The sequence below is a fragment of the Lonchura striata genome, chromosome 25, assembly GCF_050655825.1.
Source record: "Lonchura striata isolate lonStrDom1 chromosome 25, ASM5065582v1, whole genome shotgun sequence".
NCBI lineage: Eukaryota > Metazoa > Chordata > Aves > Passeriformes > Estrildidae > Lonchura > Lonchura striata.
Genome location: NC_140727.1, coordinates 5,388,725 through 5,408,697, shown reverse-complemented (window position 1 = coordinate 5,408,697; position 19,973 = coordinate 5,388,725). Strand labels below are relative to the sequence as shown.

The following is a 19,973-nucleotide window of genomic DNA, read 5'->3' as shown; positions in this document are numbered from 1 at the left end:
AGTAATCCTGGGTTATCAAACTGTATCTGGAATTAGTCAATCCCAACTGCTGGTTTAACAAACTGGGTACCTGGGGCTTAAAGACAAACAGAGAGCTGTGATCCGACCCCAGTCCCATGAAATATGGGCTTTACAGCTTTATTTGGGATTTACAGCTTTTATCTTTATTAATGATGATGATTATTAACATTATTAATGATGATCACCTGGCACAAGGGTAATGGAGCCCACCTGGCCCATGAGGTTCTGCACTGGCCACTTGACATTATTATTATTAGTAGTAGTATTATTAGCATTAGTATTAAGTGTTAATGTTGCTGTTGTTTTGTTATTTTTGGTTTTACTGTTATTATTATTGAATAATAATAATAACATTACCTGGCACAAAAAAGGGGGACAGGCTCATGGGGCTCTACACTGGCCACATCCCATCACCATCATCATTATTAGCATTATTCCTGTTACTAGCTATTGCTGAATGGCTGTTATTTGATTAATGAATTAATTACCTGGCACGAGGGTGATGGGCCGGACGGTCTGGCCCTGCTGGACGTTGAGCACGATGCCCACCTGGTTCATGGGGCTCTGCACGGGCCGGACGTTCTGCACCGGGAACCCCTGGAACCAAGGGGTGAATCAGCCCCAAAACCGTCCCAAATCAACCCAAAACCACCCCAAAGCAGCCCAAAAACAGGTTTTCCCCTGGATTTTCCATTGAATTTGAGGGAAGGGGCTCTTCCCAGGAAAACAAAACCTCTCGAGGTTTGCAGTTTTGTTGAGCCAAACACTCAATGGGGTCCAACTCCCATCCCACAACCCCGGGGGAAAACCAGCATTAAAAAAACACTGAAAAATGGGATTTCTTTCCCCAGGAAAGAGTAGTTTTCCATGGATTTTCCACAGAATTCCTGGAAAACTCCCAGAAAAATCAAACCAAGCAATGAAGTGCAAACCCCCATCCCACAAACCCAGGCGGATTTTGGCACGACGGGAAAAGCAGCAGCAAAAAGGGAGCGAGAAACATGAATTTTCCCAGGAAAGCGCGGTTTTCCAGGGATTTCCCGCGGCATTCCGGGCTGGGGAGCTCACCTGGGTGGTGATGAAGATGGGCTGGGTGCCCGCGGGGGGGTTGGTGCCGTGGTTGGCATTCTGCATCAGCTGCACCGGCCGCAGCAGGGGCTGAGTGACCACTGCCCCCAGGCTGGGCGCGGGGCTCTGCGCCAGCAGCAGGGACTGCCCGCCTGGCTGGACTGCGGCGTTCCCGCCTGGAAAACCAGGAACACCCGTGGGGAAAGCAGGAAAACCCTGGGGATGTGGGGGGACATCTGTGGGGAAAGGGGGAAAACCCTGGGGATGTGGGGGGAAAATCTTTGGGGAAAGGGGGAAAACCCTGGGGATGTGGGGGGACATCTGTGGGGAAAGGGGGAAAAGCCAAGGGAATGTGGGGGAAAATCTGTGGGGAAAGGGGGAAAACCCTGGGGATGTGGGGGGAAATCTGTGGGGAAAGGGGGAAAAGCCAGGGGAATGTGGGGGGAAATCTGTGGGGAAAGGGGGAAAAGCCAGGGGAATGTGGGGGGAAATCCGTGGGGAAAGGGGGAAAACCCTGGGGATGTGGGGGGAAATCTGTGGGGAAAGGGGGAAAAGCCAGGGGAATGTGGGGGGAAAATCCGTGGGGAAAGGGGGAAAAGCCAGGGGAATGTGGGGGGAAAATCCGTGGGGAAAGGGGGAAAACCCTGGGGATGTGGGGGGACATCTGTGGGGAAAGGGGGAAAAGCCAGGGGATGTGGGGGGAAATCCGTGGGGAAAGGGGGAAAACCCTGGGGATGTGGGGGGACATCTGTGGGGAAAGGGGGAAAACCCTGGGGATGTGGGGGGACATCTGTGGGGAAAGGGGGAAAACCCTGGGGATGTGGGGGGAAATCTGTGGGGAAAGGGGGAAAAGCCAAGGGAATGTGGGGGGAAATCCGTGGGGAAAGGGGGAAAAATTAGGGTAATGTGGGGGGGAAAATCCGTGGGGAAAGGGGGAAAACCCTGGGGATGTGGGGGGAAAATCTTTGGGGAAAGGGGGAAAAATTAGGGGAATGTGGGGGGAAAATCCGTGGGGAAAGGGGGAAAAGCCAGGGGAATGTGGGGGGAAAATCTGTGGGGAAAGGGGGAAAAGCCAGGGGAATGTGGGGGAAAATCCGTGGGGAAAGGGGGAAAACCCTGGGGATGTGGGGGGAAAATCCGTGGGGAAAGGGGGAAAAGCCAGGGGAATGTGGGGGGAAAATCCGTGGGGAAAGGGGGAAAAGCCAGGGGAATGTGGGGGAAAATCCGTGGGGAAAGGGGGAAAAGCCAGGGGAATGTGGGGGGAAAATCTTTGGGGAAAGGGGGAAAAGCCAGGGGAATGTGCGGGAAAATCTTTGGGGAAAGGGGGAAAAATTAGGGGAATGTGGGGGGAAAATCCGTGGGGAAAGGGGGAAAAGCCAAGGGAATGTGGGGGGAAATCCGTGGGGAAAGGGCGGAAAATCCATGGGACTACGGGGGGAAAACCCATGAGAATATGGGGAAATGTAAGTGGGAAATATGGAAAAGTCAGTGAGAAAATGGGAAACATCAGTGGGAAAAGGGGGACAGTGAGGAGGGAAAAGGGGGAAATGACCTGTGGGAGTTTTTTCCATGGAATTGTAATCCTCCACCACGGAGTCCTCGATGACGTCGCTGATTTTCTGCCATGGCTCCAGCTCCTCCTCCTCGCATTCCATGAAAAGATCCGTGTCTGCCATCCTGGAAAAATGGGGGGGAAAAGGGAATTTGGCACTAAAAAACTCAGAGGGATTTCTTTCCCAAGGGGAGGAATGGGAATAATGGGTTTGGATTGGTTTTAGATCCCAAGAGTCCAAGGGAAAACAAAAGGAGATGAAAATTTTCAGGTTATTTCTTTTTTTTCCCAGGGAAATCTGAGGAAAATTCCTGGATTTGACTCAAAATTGGTTTTCCCCTCCTTTCCCACTACGGAATTCCAGGCTATTTCTCTGGTTTAAAATCTCTGTATCTTTCCAAGGGAATATGTGGAATTTGGGATTAAAATCCCCAGGATTGACTCATGGAATATTTTGCCTCTCCCACTGAGGAATTTCAGGTAACTTCATGGTTTTAAAAACTTTAAATCCAAAAAAATTAAGATTTTAAAAAATCCCAAAGGATTTTTGGTTATCCCAAATTTCCCCACTTGGAATGAGAAGCAGGAGCTTTGGTCTGGGGGCTTTTAATTAAAATTAGAACAAAAAAAAAGTAAAAATCAAAATTAAAACACTTGGAGAATTCCAAGAATTTTGGTATTAAAAGAAAAATTTGCAGGGATAAAACCAAAAATTAACCAGAGCTTCCCACCCCAGGAATTCTCTCCATTGCTTCAGCTGGGGATGGGGGGAATTGTGGAAAATTTTCCTGGAATGGGGGAAAAAATGGGATTTTGTTGTCTCCCATCCCACAGGCAGAACCTTGGAATGTTCTCCTGCCTCTTCCCAAAGCACTCCTCACCTCCAGGCCTCGGGAAGCTGGAAAAATAATCCCAAAAATATCAGGAATGGATGGTTTTCCTTGGCTTTGAGGTGGACACAAGACCCAAAATAAATGTTAATAATAATTACTAATTCTGTTTAATTAACAGCCCTAAAACATCCAGGAATTTGGGAAATTCTGGGAATTTTGAGGAATTTAGGAAACAAAAAGCAAATTTCCTTTGGCACTTCCCCTTCACCTTCCCATCCATAAAAAAAACATGAAAAACTTCATCCTATTAATTAATCAGATTTAATTTGTGCCAATTAATCATTAAAAGCCTCTAAAATGCTTCATTTTTGTCTTTAAATTTTCTTTTTTCAGCACCTTTGGGAATTGTTCTGGTGAGATCCCTCCCACCCTCTGCCCACGCTGGGATCAGCTTAATCCCAATAAAATCCAGTGAATTCCAATAAAATTGTGGTTTTGGGAAGCAGGATCCCATCCCTCCCCAGCTCCCTGGCACATCCCAGCCACAGTGAATTCCAGGAAAACCTCAAACACTGGGAATTATCAGAGCAGCAGCAGCAGCCTCGGGGGATTTTTGGGATGGAATCCCAAATCCTGCTGGAAGGGGGGAACTCCTGTTCTCCTGAGCCTCTCCCAGGAGTTCTGGGATCCTGGCTGGGGCAGGGGAGAAAATGAGGAGTTTTCCCATTTTTTGCTGCTTGGATCCGGGCAGGATGAGGGGATGGAGCTGTTCCTGAGGGTGACACTGGAGGGACAGGACAGGGACGGGAAAAACTGGGAAGAGGCGTGGGATGGTGAGCCCAAATCCCTGAGGAGAAGGTTGGGATCCCAATCCCAGATCCCTGAGGAAATGGATGGGACAGAAATCCCAGAACCCTGAGGAGAAGGTTGGGATCCCAATCCCAGATCCCTGAGGAAATGGATGGGATGGAAATCCTAGAACCCTGAGGAGAGGGTTGGAATACCAATCCCAAATCCCCGAGGAGGAGGGCTGGGATCCCAATCCCAGATCCCGGGATGGAAGGCTGGGATCCCAATCCCAAATCCCTGAAGAGATAGGTGAGATCCCTGAGGAAGAGCGGTGGGATGGCAATCCTGGATCTCTCAGGAAAAGGTTGGAACACCAATCCCAAATCCCCGGGGTGGAAGGCTGGGATCCCAATCCCAAATCCCAGGGTAGAAGGCTGGGATCCCAATCCCAGATCCCCGGGGTGGAAGGCTGGGATCCCAATCCCAGATCCCGGGGTGGAAGGCTGGGATCCCAATCCCAGATCCCGGGATGGAAGGCTGGGATCCCAATCCCAGAATAGAAGGCTGGAATCCCGATCCCAGATCCCGGGGTGGAAGGCTGGGATCCCAATCCCAGATCCCCGGGGTGGAAGGCTGGGATCCCAATCCCAGATCCCGGGATGGAAGGCTGGGATCCCAATCCCAAATCCCCGGAATAGAAGGCTGGGATCCCGATCCCAGATCCCGGGGTGGAAGGCTGGGATCCCAATCCCAGAATAGAAGGCTGGAATCCCAATCCCAAATCCCCAGTGTAGAAGGCTGGGATCCCAATCCCAGAATAGAAGGCTGGAATCCCGATCCCAGATCCCGGGGTGGAAGGCTGGGATCCCAATCCCAGATCCCGGGATGGAAGGCTGGGATCCCGATCCCAGATCCCGGGGTGGAAGGCTGGGATCCCAATCCCAGAATAGAAGGCTGGAATCCCAATCCCAGATCCCGGGATGGAAGGCTGGGATCCCGATCCCAGATCCCGGGATGGAAGGCTGGAATCCCAATCCCAAATCCCCAGTGTAGAAGGCTGGGATCCCGATCCCAGAATAGAAGGCTGGAATCCCGATCCCAGATCCCGGGGTGGAAGGCTGGGATCCCAATCCCAAATCCCCAGTGTAGAAGGCTGGGATCCCGATCCCAGATCCCGGGGTGGAAGGCTGGGATCCCGATCCCAGAATAGAAGGCTGGGATCCCGATCCCAAATCCCGGGGTGGAAGGCTGGGATCCCAATCCCAGAATAGAAGGCTGGGATCCCAATCCCAAATCCCCGGGATGGAAGGCTGGGATCCCAATCCCAGAATAGAAGGCTGGGATCCCGATCCCAAATCCCCGGAATAGAAGGCTGGGATCCCGATCCCAAATCCCCGGAATGGAAGGCTGGGATCCCAATCCCAGATCCCGGGGTGGAAGGCTGGGATCCCAATCCCATATCCCGGGATGGAAGGCTGGGATCCCGATCCCAAATTCCGGGATAGAAGGGTGGGATCCCGATCCCAGATCCCGGGGTGGAAGGCTGGGATCCCAATCCCAGAATAGAAGGGTGGGATCCCGATCCCAAATCCCCGGAATGGAAGGCTGGGATCCCAATCCCAGAATAGAAGGCTGGGATCCCGATCCCAAATCCCTGGAATAGAAGGCTGGGATCCCGATCCCAAATCCCGGAATGGAAGGCTGGGATCCCAATCCCAGAATAGAAGGGTGGGATCCCGATCCCAAATCCCCGGAATGGAAGGCTGGGATCCCAATCCCAGAATAGAAGGCTGGAATCCCGATCCCAAATCCCTGGAATAGAAGGCTGGGATCCCGATCCCAAATCCCGGGATGGAAGGCTGGGATCCCGATCCCAAATCCCGGAATGGAAGGCTGGGATCCCGATCCCAAATCCCCGGGATGGAAGGCTGGGATCCCGATCCCAGATCCCGGGATGGAAGGCTGGGATCCCGATCCCAAATCCCTGGTGTAGAAGGCTGGAATCCCGATCCCAAATCCCTGGAATAGAAGGCTGGGATCCCGATCCCAAATCCCCGGGATGGAAGGCTGGGATCCCGATCCCAGATCCCGGGGTGGAAGGCTGGGATCCCAATCCCAAATCCCCGGTGTAGAAGGCTGGGATCCCAATCCCAGATCCCGGGATGGAAGGCTGGGATCCCACATCCCTGCGGCCGCGGGCTCCCCCCGCTCCCGGCGCTGGACAGGGGCACTCACTCAGCGAAGGTGAAGCACCAGCAGGCCAAGGATGATGGGGGGTGGTCTCACCCTGCAAACCGCTGAGCCCAGACCCTCCCCTTTTCCTTAACCTCCCCTAAAAACCGGGAAAAGGCCGTTTCTCCCGAGAACTCCGGGAAAAGCCCCACACACACACACACACACCCTCAGCGTATTGTGGCGGCTAAGAAAGAGAGCGAAAAATAATCCCCGTGCCCAACATGGCCGCCCACCAGCCAAGCGGCGCCGCCAAAGAGAGGAGGGGGCGGCAGCACCGGGAAAGGACGGACACGACCGCCCCTTCCTCATCCCGGCGGTGGCGACCGGGGGGGAACCGGGGGGGAACCGTGAGGGGACCGGGAGGGAACCGTGAGGGGACTGTGACGGAACCGTGAGGGGACCGTGAGGAAACCGTGAGGGAACCGTGAGGGGACCGGGAGGAGACCGGGAGGAGACCGTGAGGGGACCGTGAGGGAACCGTGAGGGAACCGTGAGGGAACCGTGAGGGGACCGTGGGGGAACCGTGAGGGGACCGTGAGGGACCGGGAGGGGACCGTGAGGGAACCGTGAGGGGACCGGGAGGGGACTGGGAGGGGACCGGGAGGGGACCGGGAGGGGACTGTGACGGGACTGTGAGGGGACCGGGAGGGACCGGGAGGGGACTGTGAGGAAACCGTGAGGGGACCGTGAGGGAACCGGGAGGGGACCGTGAGGGGACCGTGAGGGGACCGTGAAGGGACTGTGAGGAAACCGTGAGGGGACCGTGAGGGACCGTGAGGGGACCGGGAGGGACCGGGAGGGGACTGTGACGGAACCGTGAGGGAACCGTGAGGAAACCGTGAGGGGACCGTGAGGGACCGGGAGGGGACTGTGACGGAACCGTGAGGGAACCGTGAGGAAACCGTGAGGGGACTGTGAGGGAACCGGGAGGGGACCGTGAGGGGACCGTGAAGGGACCGAGAGGGGACTGTGAGGGGACCGTGAGGAAACCGTGAGGGGACTGTGAGGGGACCGTGAGGGGACGCCGGTGCGGCGTGGGGAGGGTGCGCGGAGGGAGCGGCGGCGCGGCCGCATCACCGCCGCCCCCTCCCCTGAGCGCGGCCGCTTCACCGCGCCCCCCGGGCTGCGCGCGGATCCCTCCGCGCCCCTCCGCGCCCGCCCGGGCCCGGCGGGAGCGGCCGCGGCTCCTCCCCGGCCCCTCCTCGGCACCGCCAGCCCTCCCTCCTCCTCCTCCTCCTCCTCCTCCTCCTCCTCCTCCTCCTCCTCCCGCCACCGCTTTGTGTACGGCGCGCTCCGGCCCTGCCGCCCCCCCGCACTTCATTCCCCCCTTCTCCCCCATTCTCGGGCGGCTCCAGCCGGTTCCACCGTCTCCGATCCCCCCCTCTCCCTTCATCCCCGTCCACACCGCCGCCACTCCCGGGGGGCTCCGCCGCCTTCATCCCCCCACCCCCCTTCCCCGCGCCCCCCGCCTCACCTTCCTCAGCGCTGCCGCCGCTCGCTCCTACGGGGCTCCGCCGCTCTCCGGGCGAGGCGACCCGCAGGGCGCGGGGGCAGGTGGCATGAGACCCCCCCTTCCCCCCCCCACTTGGCGGGATGCTGAGGAGGAGGATGAAGACGGTGATGAAGAAGGAGGAATTATCCCTGGCTATGCTCGCCCTCTGTACGTTCTGCCGGGGGGCGGCTCCGTGCTTGGCGTGCGTGTGGGTTTTTTCCGCCCCCCTCCCCTCCTCTACTTCCCCCCTCACGGAAAAGGGGGGGATAAGAAAAAAAAGGTCGTCGGGCCCGGCGGGCTGATACAGGCGCGCGGCGCCCGCAGCCGCACCACACACACCACACACACACAAAAAGGGGACCTGGCCGGCGGAGGGATACCGCTGACGTCACTTCCTGCTGCGCGCAGTGACGTCACGGGGCCGGGCCCTGGGGCGGCTGAGGGAGGGAAGGGGACGGGCGGGAAAATGGCGGCGCCGGGTCGCGACCCCCGCCCGCTCCCCGCGGGTCCTCCCCTCACGGAGCCGCCGCTGCCGCGGTGCCGAGCGGGCTCCGAGGGCTGAGGCCTTGGGGAGCGGCGGGAGGAGCGGCCAGCGCTGCCGAGCGGGAGCTGCGGGCCGGCGCCCCGCGCTGGGAGCGGGCGGCCCGAGAGCCCCTCAGGGCCGGGCGGGCTGTGAGGAGCGGCCAGCCCACACAGCTGACGGGTGCTCGGGGTTCCCCGGACAAAATTTCCTACCTGAGGCCAAATTGTCCAGCTGACGGCGAAAATTCTCCACCTGAGGGCAAAAATCTCCCACCTGGGGCAGGTGTTGGCCTTACCTGGATGGGTTTTGGGGTCAGCCCTCCCTGACAGCCCCAGGCGGGGCCCTGGCCAAAATCTCTCACCTGAGACCAAAAACTGTCCACCTGAGCCAGCCCCAAGATGAAGTACAACAGCCCAAAATGGGCGGAAACAGCCCCAAAAATGAGGTAAAGCATCCCAAAAAGGGGAGAAACAGCCCAAAAAGTGAGTGAGAAACAGCAAAAATTGGAAAAATAAATAATTTAAATATTTTCAATAATAAGAGAACAATCCAGAAATCATCATTAAAATCTCTTTATTCATAGCAGAAAAATCTGGGGTTTTTTTCCTCCCCTGTATTTCTTGGTGGTTCATGGAAAAAGCAAGGATGTTAAAAAATGGGAATATTTTGGAAATTCCCTGGAAGGAGGAAAAAAGGCAGATTCCTTTAAAATTCTATACTAAAGAAATAAATAATCGTTAATTAATATATTAATTCACATTAGGGATAACCCAGGAATTAGGAGTGAGATCCTGATTTTCCAGAGGGAAAAAACTTTATGTCTTTGGATTTTTTAATTTTTTTTTCCACACAGAAAAGCCACAAAATATTTTTAAAAGTTGCTGCAGTCTCTTGGGAGAGAATTCCCTGGAAATATTCCCCAAATCACGAGGTTTTGAATCAAAACTCCTCCTAGAAGCATTCCCAAAATCCCGATTTTTTTCAGCCAAAACTCCTCCCTCCTTTGCTATTCCCAAATTCCTTCTCCAGGCTGGAAAAAAAAAAAAAAAAAAAAAAAAGGAAAATTTGAAATAAAAAGGAGAAATTCGGGGGGTGGGGGGGTAGGGAAGCAGGAATTCCACGGTGCGAGAAGTTTGGAAGTTTCCCTTGGGAATTTTAAGGTGGAATTTTGGAATTTTGTTTTTTTCCGGGCCCTGGATCCTCCCCTTGGCTCCTCCTCTCCCAAACCCCTCCCTTTTCCCTGGATTTCCGACCCTTCCCCGGCTGTTTAGCCACAAAAATCCCACGGAATTCCTGGAGTTCCCATTCCCAGCCCGATCCAGAATGGGTAAGAGATCCCAAAATCCCCAGCAATCCCAAAAAAATCCCAAAATCCCGGGATTTGCTGCTTTTGGCTTCCCGAGGGTGGGGGGGGGGGCGGTGAAAGTCCAGCTTTTCCCTGCATTTAAATATTTAAATATTCACTGAAAACCCCGTGGGCTTTAATTAAGACCTTGAATTCCTTCATTAAAATCCATTTTCCCTGGAATTAATTGGGAATTTTAAATCCCTAAACTTCTAAAAACTGGGAGAAGCTCCTGGTTTTGCTGCTCAAGAACAGGAAAAACCCTTGGAAAAATCCTTAAGGATCAGATTTGAGCTTTTCCCTGACATATTCCATATTTTTGGGATAAATCTTTGATTTCCAGGATATTTTTCCTGATTTTTTTTTTTTTTTTTTGAGAATAAAACTTCGGGTTTCCAGGAACTTTGACTTTTGGCTCTGAGGAAAAAGTAGGAGGGCCCAAAAACTTGGAAACTGCTTCCATGGGAAATATTGGGAGTTCAAAACTGAGGGAAAATATCAGGAATGTTGGGATCAAACCCACCCAAAAATGAGGAATTTTTAGCAGGAAAGTGTAGCCCAAAAGTATCAATACTCTAACCAATACTGTCCTGAATTTCCTGGATATTTTTCATTCCCAAGTGGAATATTTTGAGGAATGTTTTTTGGCTCCAAGTTCCTGGAAGTCAATAAAAAATTTTGGGAATGATTGACACACCTGGAAGGACCTGGGAGCTCCAAAAACTTGGGAATTGTGGAAGGAAATAAATCCTGGAATTATATGTTTAATATGCTCTGAAAAATTAACTCCATACATTTCCTTGGGAATTTGGTTTTTTGGGAGAAGATTCCTGAAATTCCTGGATTTTTTCCATTGGTTTCTCTGTTGTTTTCATTTTAATTTCAATTTTTTTCCCAAATTTAATCTGGATTTGCATCCCTAAAACTTGGAATATTCTGATTTTAAACCCTGGAATTCCAAAGAAATTCCCATTTTTTGCAGCCCTTGCTAAAGTCCCAAATTTATCCCTCCTAATCTGACACTTTGGGACAACTCAGGGAGCTAAAAGTTTGGATAAATTCCAGTGGTTTCTTTCCCCTGGAAGAGCAAATCCAAAGCACAAAAATTGGGATAAATTCCAGGGTTTTTTCCCCCCTGGAATGAGCAAATCCATGGCACAAAAACCGGGGATGAGGAGTTGGGAATGGAGAATTCCATGGATTTAAGGCTGGGAAGTGGGAACGGGGGATTGGCAATGAGGAACCAATGGAAGGCCCCAAATTCCCAGGAATTTTCCAGGAAGTTTGGGATGCGGGAACGATGGAATTTTGCTCTTTTCCAGCAGGGAAGTGCGGAGCGTGCGGGCCGGGCTACGCCAGCCCTCTGGAGGCCATGAAAGGCAAGTGCTGGGCCAGCATTCCCAAATGCTGGAATTGCTTTGGGATCGGGGCAGAGGCAATGGATGGGAAGCGGGAATTCCGGGCGGTTGATCCCAAAGTGTGCCCGCAGGACCCCGGGAGCGGCTGCTCTACCTGCCCTGCATCTACCGGAACACCGGGATCGGCATTCCCGACTTCCTGGCCACCGTGGATGTGGATCCCAAATCCCCTCGGTACTGCCAGGTATGGGGCGGGAGAGCCCAGGGGAACCGGGAAATCTGGGATCCTGAATCGGGGAAATTTGGGACAATCTGGGATCCTGAATCGGGGAAATTTGGGACAATCTGGGATCCTGACTCTGGGGGAATCTGGGATCCTGAATCTGGGAATCTGGGATCCTGAATCGGGGAAATTTGGGACAATCTGGGATCCTGAATCAGGGAAATTTGGGACAATCTGGGATCCTGAATCTGGGAGAATCGGGAAATCTGGGATCCTGACTCTGGGAATCTGGGATCCTGAATCTGGGGGAATTGGGGATCCTGAATCTGGGACAATCTGGGATCCTGACTCTGGGAAATCTGGGATCCTGAATCTGGGAATCTGGGATCCTGAATTGGGGGAATCTGGGATCCTGAATCGGGGAGAATCTGGGAATCTGGGATCCTGACTCTGGGAATCTGGGATCCTGAATTGGGGGAATCTGGGATCCTGAATCGGGAATCTGGGATCCTGAATCGGGGAATCTGGGATCCTGACTCTGGGAATCTGGGATCCTGAATCGGGGGAATCTGGGATCCTGAATCTGGGAATCTGGGATCCTGAATCTGGGGAATCTGGGAATCTGGGATCCTGAATCGGGGAATCTGGGATCCTGAATCTGGGGAATCTGGGATCCTGAATCGGGGAAATTTGGGACAATCTGGGATCCTGACTCTGGGGGAATCTGGGATCCTGAATCTGGGAATCTGGGATCCTGAATCTGGGGGAATCTGGGATCCTGAATCTGGGAGAATCTGGGATCCTGAATCTGGGGGAATCTGGGAATCTGGGATCCTGAATCTGGGGGGATCTGGGATCCTGAATCTGGGAGAATCTGGGAATCTGGGATCCTGAATTGGGGGAATCTGGGATCCTGAATCTGGGAGAATCGGGGAATCTGGGATCCTGAATCTGGGGGGATCCGGGAGAACCTGGCATCCCAAATCCGGGAAAATCCAGGACCTCAAATCCTCCCTCAGCACTGGAAATCCCCAGAATTCCAGGAAAATCCAGGAGCTGCATCCCTGCTTTTCCAGGTAATCCACCGCCTGCCCATGCCCAACGTGGGGGACGAGCTGCACCACTCGGGCTGGAACGCCTGCAGCAGCTGCCACAGCGATCCCACAAAATCCAGGAATTTCCTGATCCTTCCCAGCCTCATCTCCTCCCGCATCTACATCGTGGACGTGGGAGCCGATCCCAGGGCTCCCAAACTCCACAAGGTTTGGAATTTCCCCCTTTTTTCCTGCTTTTCCCCCACTTTTTTTTGCCTTATTTCATCCTTTTATCCCAATTGCTTCCTCTTTTCCCTCTTTATTTCCTGGTTTATTCTCTGGTTTTTCAATTTTTTTCCATTTTTTCTCTTTTTTCCCCTTTTTTCCCCTCTTTTCCCTTCAAACATTCCCACAAACCTTTGCCCACAAATCCCCATTTCCCCCCCAGCCTGATTTCCAGGAATTTTCCCATTTTTCCCCATTCCAGGTGGTGGAAGCTGAGGATTTTTCCCCATTTTTCCCCATTGCAGGTGGTGGAAGCTGAGGATTTTTCCCCATTTTTCCCATTTTTCCCCATTGCAGGTGGTGGAAGCTGAGGATTTTTCCCCATTTTTCCCATTTTTCCCCATTCCAGGTGGTGGAAGCTGAGGATTTTTCCCATTTTTCCCCATTCCAGGTGGTGGAAGCTGAGGATTTTTCCCATTTTTCCCCATTCCAGGTGGTGGAAGCTGAGGATTTTTCCCATTTTTCCCCATTGCAGGTGCTGGAAGCTGAGGATTTTTCCCATTTTTCCCATTTTTCCCATTTTTCCCCATTGCAGGTGGTGGAAGCTGAGGATTTTTCCCCATTTTTCCCATTTTTCCCATTTTTCCCCATTGCAGGTGGTGGAAGCTGAGGATTTTTCCCCATTTTTCCCATTTTTCCCCATTCCAGGTGGTGGAAGCTGAGGATTTTTCCCCATTTTTCCCATTTTCCCCATTGCAGGTGCTGGAAGCTGAGGATTTTTCCCCATTTTTCCCCATTGCAGGTGCTGGAAGCTGAGGATTTTTCCCATTTTTCCCCATTCCAGGTGGTGGAAGCTGAGGATTTTTCCCATTTTTCCCCATTCCAGGTGCTGGAAGCTGAGGATTTTTCCCCATTTTTCCCATTTTTCCCCATTGCAGGTGCTGGAAGCTGAGGATTTTTCCCCATTTTCCCATTTTTCCCCATTGCAGGTGCTGGAAGCTGAGGATTTTTCCCCATTGCAGGTGGTGGAAGCTGAGGATTTTTCCCCATTTTTCCCCATTTTTCCCCATTGCAGGTGCTGGAAGCTGAGGATTTTTCCCCATTTTTCCCATTTTTCCCCATTTTTCCCCATTGCAGGTGGTGGAAGCTGAGGATTTTTCCCCATTTTTCCCATTTTTCCCCATTGCAGGTGGTGGAAGCTGAGGATTTTTCCCCATTTTTCCCATTTTTCCCCATTCCAGGTGGTGGAAGCTGAGGATTTTTCCCATTTTTCCCATTTTTTCCCATTTTTCCCCATTCCAGGTGGTGGAAGCCGAGGAGCTGGCCCGGAAGGGGAACGCTGCATTCCCACACACTTCCCACTGCCTGGGCTCCGGGGAAATCCTCATCAGCTGCCTGGGGGATCCTGATGGCAACGGAAAAGGTTTGGAATTCCTCCAAATTCCATAAAAACACCCCCAGGGATTCACTTCCCTGCAAAATTCTGCAAAATCCATGGAATATCTGGAATTTTCCTGAAATTTTTAGCACATTCCTACAGGTTGTTATTGATTTCCCAGGCTGTTTATATGTTTTGTTTAATAAAAAAGGAAAGTTAATATAAATAATTTGCTTTAGTTAAAGCAAAATAGTTTGAGGAATTATTATTATTATTATTATTATAGAAAAATATAAAATCCTAGGAAATTATTTTTATTACCAATAATAAAATAATGGGAAATAATTTTAGGAACTATTTTTATTATTGGTGAGTATAATAGTAATAATAATAATAATAATAATAATAATAATAATAATGTGTAAATAAAACATTTGCTTTATTACAAGTTCTATAAATCTCTCCAAACTCCTTTTTTTGGGAATTTTTTCCAGGCACTTTCATCCTCCTGGATGGAGAAACCTTCGAAGTGAAAGGAAATTGGGAAAAAGGAGGAAAAATCCCCAGTTTGGGCTACGACTTCTGGTACCAGCCCCGGCACAACGTCCTGCTCAGCACCGAGTGGGGCGTTCCCAAAATCCTGGCCCAGGGATTCGATCCCAGGGATGTGGAGAAAGGTCAGTGGGAAATCTGGGAAATATATTCAGAGTAAAACAAGGTACAGCACAAAGCAACAACAAAATGGAGACGTAACAATACCTTGTCTGTGCTCCGCATGGAGGTGCGAGTAATCCATTTCTGAGAGCAGAAACTCATTAAAAATCCAATTTTTGACAGTCAAAACTCCTAAAAAAAGTCCACATTTCGGGTGGAAATTCCTAAAAAAAAAAAAAAATCCGAACTTTGACCTTACAAACCCCTCCAAAATTCAATTTCCCACCTCTACAACCCTTTAAAAAATCCCAATTTTTTTTTTTTTAAATCCTGCTTTTACCCCCGTTTCACCTCCCAGCCGTTGCAAATCCCGTGGAACCTCGGGATTCTGGGAAGGTCTCCCCTTTTCCAGGGCACTACGGGCGCCGCATCAACGTGTGGGACTGGAGCGGGCGGCGCCTGGAGCAGGAGCTGGATCTGGGCCCGGGATCCATCCCGCTGGAAATCCGCTTCCTGCACGAGCCCGGCGCGGCCCAGGGCTTCGTGGGCTGCGCCCTGAGCGGCCACATCCAGCGCTTCCACAGGAACTCGGTGAATTCCCGGGATTCCGGCCCGAGCGGGGCTCTTTTCCCTGGGGTTCCTGGAATTTCCGGGGATTTTCCCGTGGTTTCCTTGCCCTGAGCGAGGACATCCACAGGTGCCACAAAAATTCAGTGAATCCCCGGGAATTCGGGCAGAACCTGCAGGACCTGGGGCTTTTTCCATGGAATTCCTGGGGTTTCAGGGGAATCTCCCAGGTTTTATCGCCATGGGACGGGGTGGATATTCCATGGGTTTGGGGAATTTTGGGATAATAATTCCATGTTTTCTGTCACTCAGGAAGGAAAATGGGAAGCAGAGAAGGTGATAGAGGTGCCCAGCAAGAAAGTCCAAGGATGGCTCCTCCCAGAAATGCCAGGTCAGTGGGAGAAATTTGGGAAGAATTTGGGAATCTTCTCACAGATCCAGAGCGGATTTTGGCAGTATTCTATCCTTAAATGGCAAAAATTCCAAATATTGGGGTTTTTTGGGGGGAGAATTTTGGGATGAGCAAAGGAACCCCAGAGTGGGATCTGCTCTGTGCTTGGGGGTGGGATTTTCCAGGAAAATCCTTGGAATTTGAGCCTGGATTTGCTCAGGAATGGTCCTGGGAATGCTGGAGAGCCTTGGAACAATTCCCAAGGTCGATGTTCCACAAAAATCCTTGGAATTTGCATCTGAATTGGTTCCATCCTTTTTTTCTCTCCATAAAGTCCCTGGAATTTGGGTCTGGATTTCCTCAGGAATTGTAGGAATTCCCTCAGGAATTCCGGAGTAATTCCCAAGGTTGACGTTGTTCCTCCCATCTCCTTCCCAACCCCATTTCTTGGCATTTCCACATGGGAATTTGGGGACTTTTGGGATTCTCTCTGCTCCCATTCCCTGATTTTCCTCTGGAATTCCCTTGGGAAGGGCTGATCACGGATATCCTGATTTCCCTGGACGACAGATTCCTGTATTTCAGCAACTGGATCCACGGGGACGTGCGGCAGTACGACATCTCCGACCCCAAAAATCCCAAACTGGTGGGGCAGGTGAGGGAAAAATTCCCAAAAAACCCGTGGCTTTGAAGGGATTCGTTCCGATTTTCCATGGATTTTTTTCCATGGTTTTCCAGGTTTTTGTGGGAGGCAGCATCTCCAAAGGGGGAGCTGTGACCGTGCTGGAAGATCAGGAATTGCAGGATCAGCCCGAGCCGTGCGTGATCCAGGTGAACATTCCCAAACTTTCTTCCCGATTCTTCCCAGATTTTTGGAAATTCCCAACACTCAACATCCCTCCTGAGGTTGTTCTCACCTGGGTTTTCCTTCCTTAGGGATGGGTTTCGTCCCTGAAATCCCGATTTTCCCTTGGAAAAAAATAGAAATTAAGAAATTTGGGGAAATATTCCCAGATTTCCCACTTCAACTATTAATTGATAGATTTTCATGGAAAATTCTGGGATGGGGAATCAAAAATCTCTTGGACACCCCCAGGGCAAGGAAATTCTGGAATTTTCACCCCTGGAATTGTTGGAAAATCTTTTGGGGAGTGAGGATGGGACAAAAAAGAACCAGAAAAGAGAATTCATGCCAAAAATTGGGAAAAACCCTTGGATTTGATGATTCTCCCACAGGGTTTTCCCAACCTTAATTACTCCAGAATCCTCTAAAAAAATCCCGGAGAATTCCAAACCCTTCCTCCTGTATTCCCTGACTCATCTCCAACCACTCCAGTGCTCCCGTCCCGAGGTGAAAATTCCCAGAAACTTCCATTTTCTCCCCAAAGCTGGGGATGGGATTTTCCAGGATTCAGGGGAAGTGGATCCGGGATTTCTGGGATCCAGGGGAAGCGGATCCCGGGGGGTGCCGCTCCTGACTCCGGGATTTTCCGGATTTTCGGGATCCAGGGGAAGCGGATCCCGGGGATGGGCCGCTCCTGACTCCGGGATTTCCCGGATTTTCGGGATTTTCGGGATCCAGGGGAAGCGGATCCCGGGGAGGGGCCGCTCCTGATCCGGGATTTTCCGGGATTTCCCGGATTTTTGGGATTTTCGGGATCCAGGGGAAGCGGATCCCGGGGATGGGCCGCTCCTGATCCGGGATTTTCCGGATTTTCGGGATTTTCGGGATCCAGGGGAAGTGGATCCCGGGGGGGCCGCTCCTGACTCCGGGATTTTCCGGGATTTCCCGGATTTTTGGGATTTTCGGGATCCAGGGGAAGCGGATCCCGGGGATGGGCCGCTCCTGACTCCGGGATTTCCCGGATTTTTGGGATTTTCGGGATCCAGGGGAAGCGGATCCCGGGGGGGCCGCAGATGCTGCAGCTCAGCCTGGACGGGCGGCGCCTCTACGTGACCACGTCGCTGTTCAGCGCCTGGGACCGGCAGTTCTACCCCGACCTCATCAAGTGAGTATCGATTATTGGGTATTGATTATCAGCTATTGATTATTGGGTATTGATTATTGATCGCCGAGCTGGTTGTTGATTACTGATGCAATTATTGACCAGCAGTTCTACCCCAGCCAGCCTGATTGTGGGAGTACTGATCACTGATTAGTGATTACTGATCACCGATCTGATTATTGGTTATTGATCATTGATCTGATTATTGATTACTGATCTAGTTATTGATTACTGATCTGATTACTGATTACCGACCAGGCATCAATTGCTGATCGACTGAGCAGTCAATAACAGCCTGTTGGTTATCATTGGTTACTGATTATTATTGATTACTCATTATTAATTGGTTGTTAGTCGGTAATTCAGTGGTTATTAGTTGATTGTTAAATGGCAGTTAATTGATTGCTAATCATTGCAGCATCGCTGGTTATTGCAATATTGCTCATTATTGCATTATTGCCAATGATAACTTGTTATTGATTGATGATTGATTCCGTTGTCATCACATCAGCCAAGGCTTTTCCCAGCTCCTTAGGCTTTTCCCGATCCATTTTTCCCTTTTCCTGGTGTTCGCAGGGAGGGCTCGGTGCTGCTGCAGCTGGACGTGGACACGGAGCGGGGGGGGCTGGCTGTGAATCCCGAATTCCTGCTGGATTTTGGGAAGGAGCCGGGCGGGCCCTGCCTGGCGCACGAGGTGCGCTACCCGGGGGGGGACTGCACCTCCGACATCTGGCTGTGATCCCGGAATTCCGGGAATTCCGGGGATTCCGGGAATGGGGACTGCACCTCCGACATCTGGCTGTGATCCGGGAATTCCCAAAATTCCGGGAATTCCGGGGATTCCGGGAATGGGGACTGCACCTCCGACATCTGGCTGTGATCCGGGAATTCCCAAAATTCCGGGAATTCTGGGAATGGGGACTGCACCTCCGACATCTGGCTGTGATCCCGGGATTCCCAAAATTCCGGGAATGGGGACTGCACCTCCGACATCTGGCTGTGATCCGGGGATTCCGGGAATTCCGGGAATTCCGGGAATGGGGACTGCACCTCCGACATCTGGCTGTGATCCGGGAATTCCCAAAATTCCGGGAATTCCGGGAATTCCGGGAATGGGGACTGCACCTCCGACATCTGGCTGTGATCCGGGAATTCCGGGAATTCCGGGAATTCCGGGAATTCCGGGAATAGGGACTGCACCTCCGACATCTGGCTGTGATCCGGGAATTCCGGGGATTCCGGGAATGGGGACTGCACCTCCGACATCTGGCTGTGATCCGGGAATTCCGGGAATTCCGGGAATTCCGGGAATTCCGGGGATTCCGGGAATGGGGACTGCACCTCCGACATCTGGCTGTGATCCGGGAATTCCGGGAATTCCGGGAATTCCGGGAATTCCGGGAATGGGGACTGCACCTCCGACATCTGGCTGTGATCCCGGGATTCCCAAAATTCCGGGAATTCTGGGAATGGGGACTGCACCTCCGACATCTGGCTGTGATCCGGGAATTCCCAAAATTCCGGGAATTCCGGGAATGGGGACTGCACCTCCGACATCTGGCTGTGATCCGGGAATTCCGGGAATTCCGGGAATTCCGGGGATTCCGGGAATGGGGACTGCACCTCCGACATCTGGCTGTGATCCGGGAATTCCGGGAATTCCGGGGATTCTGGGAATGGGGACTGCACCTCCGACATCTGGCTGTGATCCGGGAATTCCCAAAATTCCGGGAATTCTGGGAATTCCGGGAATGGGGACTGCACCTCCGACATCTGGCTGTGATCCGGGAATTCCGGGAATTCCGGGAATGGGGACTGCACCTCCGACATCTGGCTGTGATCTGGGAATTCCGGGAATTCCGGGAATTCCGGGAATGGGGACTGCACCTCCGACATCTGGCTGTGATCCGGGAATTCTGGGAATTCCGGGAATTCTGGGAATGGGGACTGCACCTCCGACATCTGGCTGTGATCCCACTGGAATTCCAGGAATGTTTGGGAATGGGGGATTGCACCTCCAACACCCGTCTGTGATCCAGGGAATTTGGGAATTTGGGAATTCAGGGACTGCACACCCAGCAGTGAATTTCTGATCCCAGGAAAATCAGGATTTATCCCATTTTCCCCCCATCCTTTCCTCTCTCCATCCATTTCCCAGGGAATTTGGGGTGCCTAGGATTTTATCCACTCCCAAAATTCCTATGCCAGATCAGCCCCTCCTAAAAATCACATCTGATGTTTCTAATCAAAAATCCCAATAAATTTCCCCTTCCAGCAGA

The 19,973-nt window shown here is 52.0% G+C and overlaps 2 protein-coding genes across 17 annotated transcripts in view; one reads left to right on the top strand and one right to left on the bottom strand.

The window, feature by feature from the left end:
- POGZ (pogo transposable element derived with ZNF domain) overlaps nt 1-8,112 on the bottom strand; it is a 23,540-nt gene extending 15,428 nt beyond the window's left edge. For 2 of the 3 annotated variants that reach the window (XM_085560952.1, XM_085560954.1), the window contains exons 1-4: nt 7,973-8,112; nt 2,642-2,766; nt 1,090-1,265; nt 510-618 (exon numbers count right to left, since the gene is read on the bottom strand). In XM_085560952.1, the coding sequence (XP_085417078.1) occupies nt 510-618; nt 1,090-1,265; nt 2,642-2,765 (409 nt within the window). In that variant the 5' untranslated portion in view covers nt 2,766; nt 7,973-8,112. Of the gene's footprint in view, nt 1-509; nt 619-1,089; nt 1,266-2,641; nt 2,767-6,498; nt 6,698-7,972 lie in introns of those variants that run through there. The other variant, XM_085560953.1, reaches the window with a different exon arrangement.
- Nucleotides 6,705-19,973, top strand: LOC144248403 (methanethiol oxidase-like). Of its 14 annotated transcripts, none has more exons than XM_085560962.1 (13): nt 8,021-8,158; nt 11,184-11,237; nt 11,348-11,460; nt 12,459-12,701; nt 14,001-14,121; nt 14,571-14,753; nt 15,610-15,688; nt 16,222-16,343; nt 16,427-16,519; nt 17,579-17,697; nt 18,271-18,703; nt 19,079-19,110; nt 19,648-19,973. In XM_085560962.1, exons 1-13 carry the CDS (start codon nt 8,092-8,094, stop codon nt 19,726-19,728), a joined length of 1,740 nt encoding a protein of 579 aa, XP_085417088.1. In that variant the 5' UTR covers nt 8,021-8,091; the 3' UTR covers nt 19,729-19,973. The 14 variants fall into 14 exon arrangements, with proteins under 14 accessions (XP_085417093.1, XP_085417088.1, XP_085417086.1 ...); XM_085560960.1 differs by having other exon boundaries at nt 19,079-19,515; XM_085560967.1 differs by lacking the exons at nt 8,021-8,158; nt 19,079-19,110; nt 19,648-19,973 and adding exons at nt 6,705-6,833; nt 15,143-15,321 and having other exon boundaries at nt 11,180-11,237; nt 12,516-12,701; nt 18,271-18,877.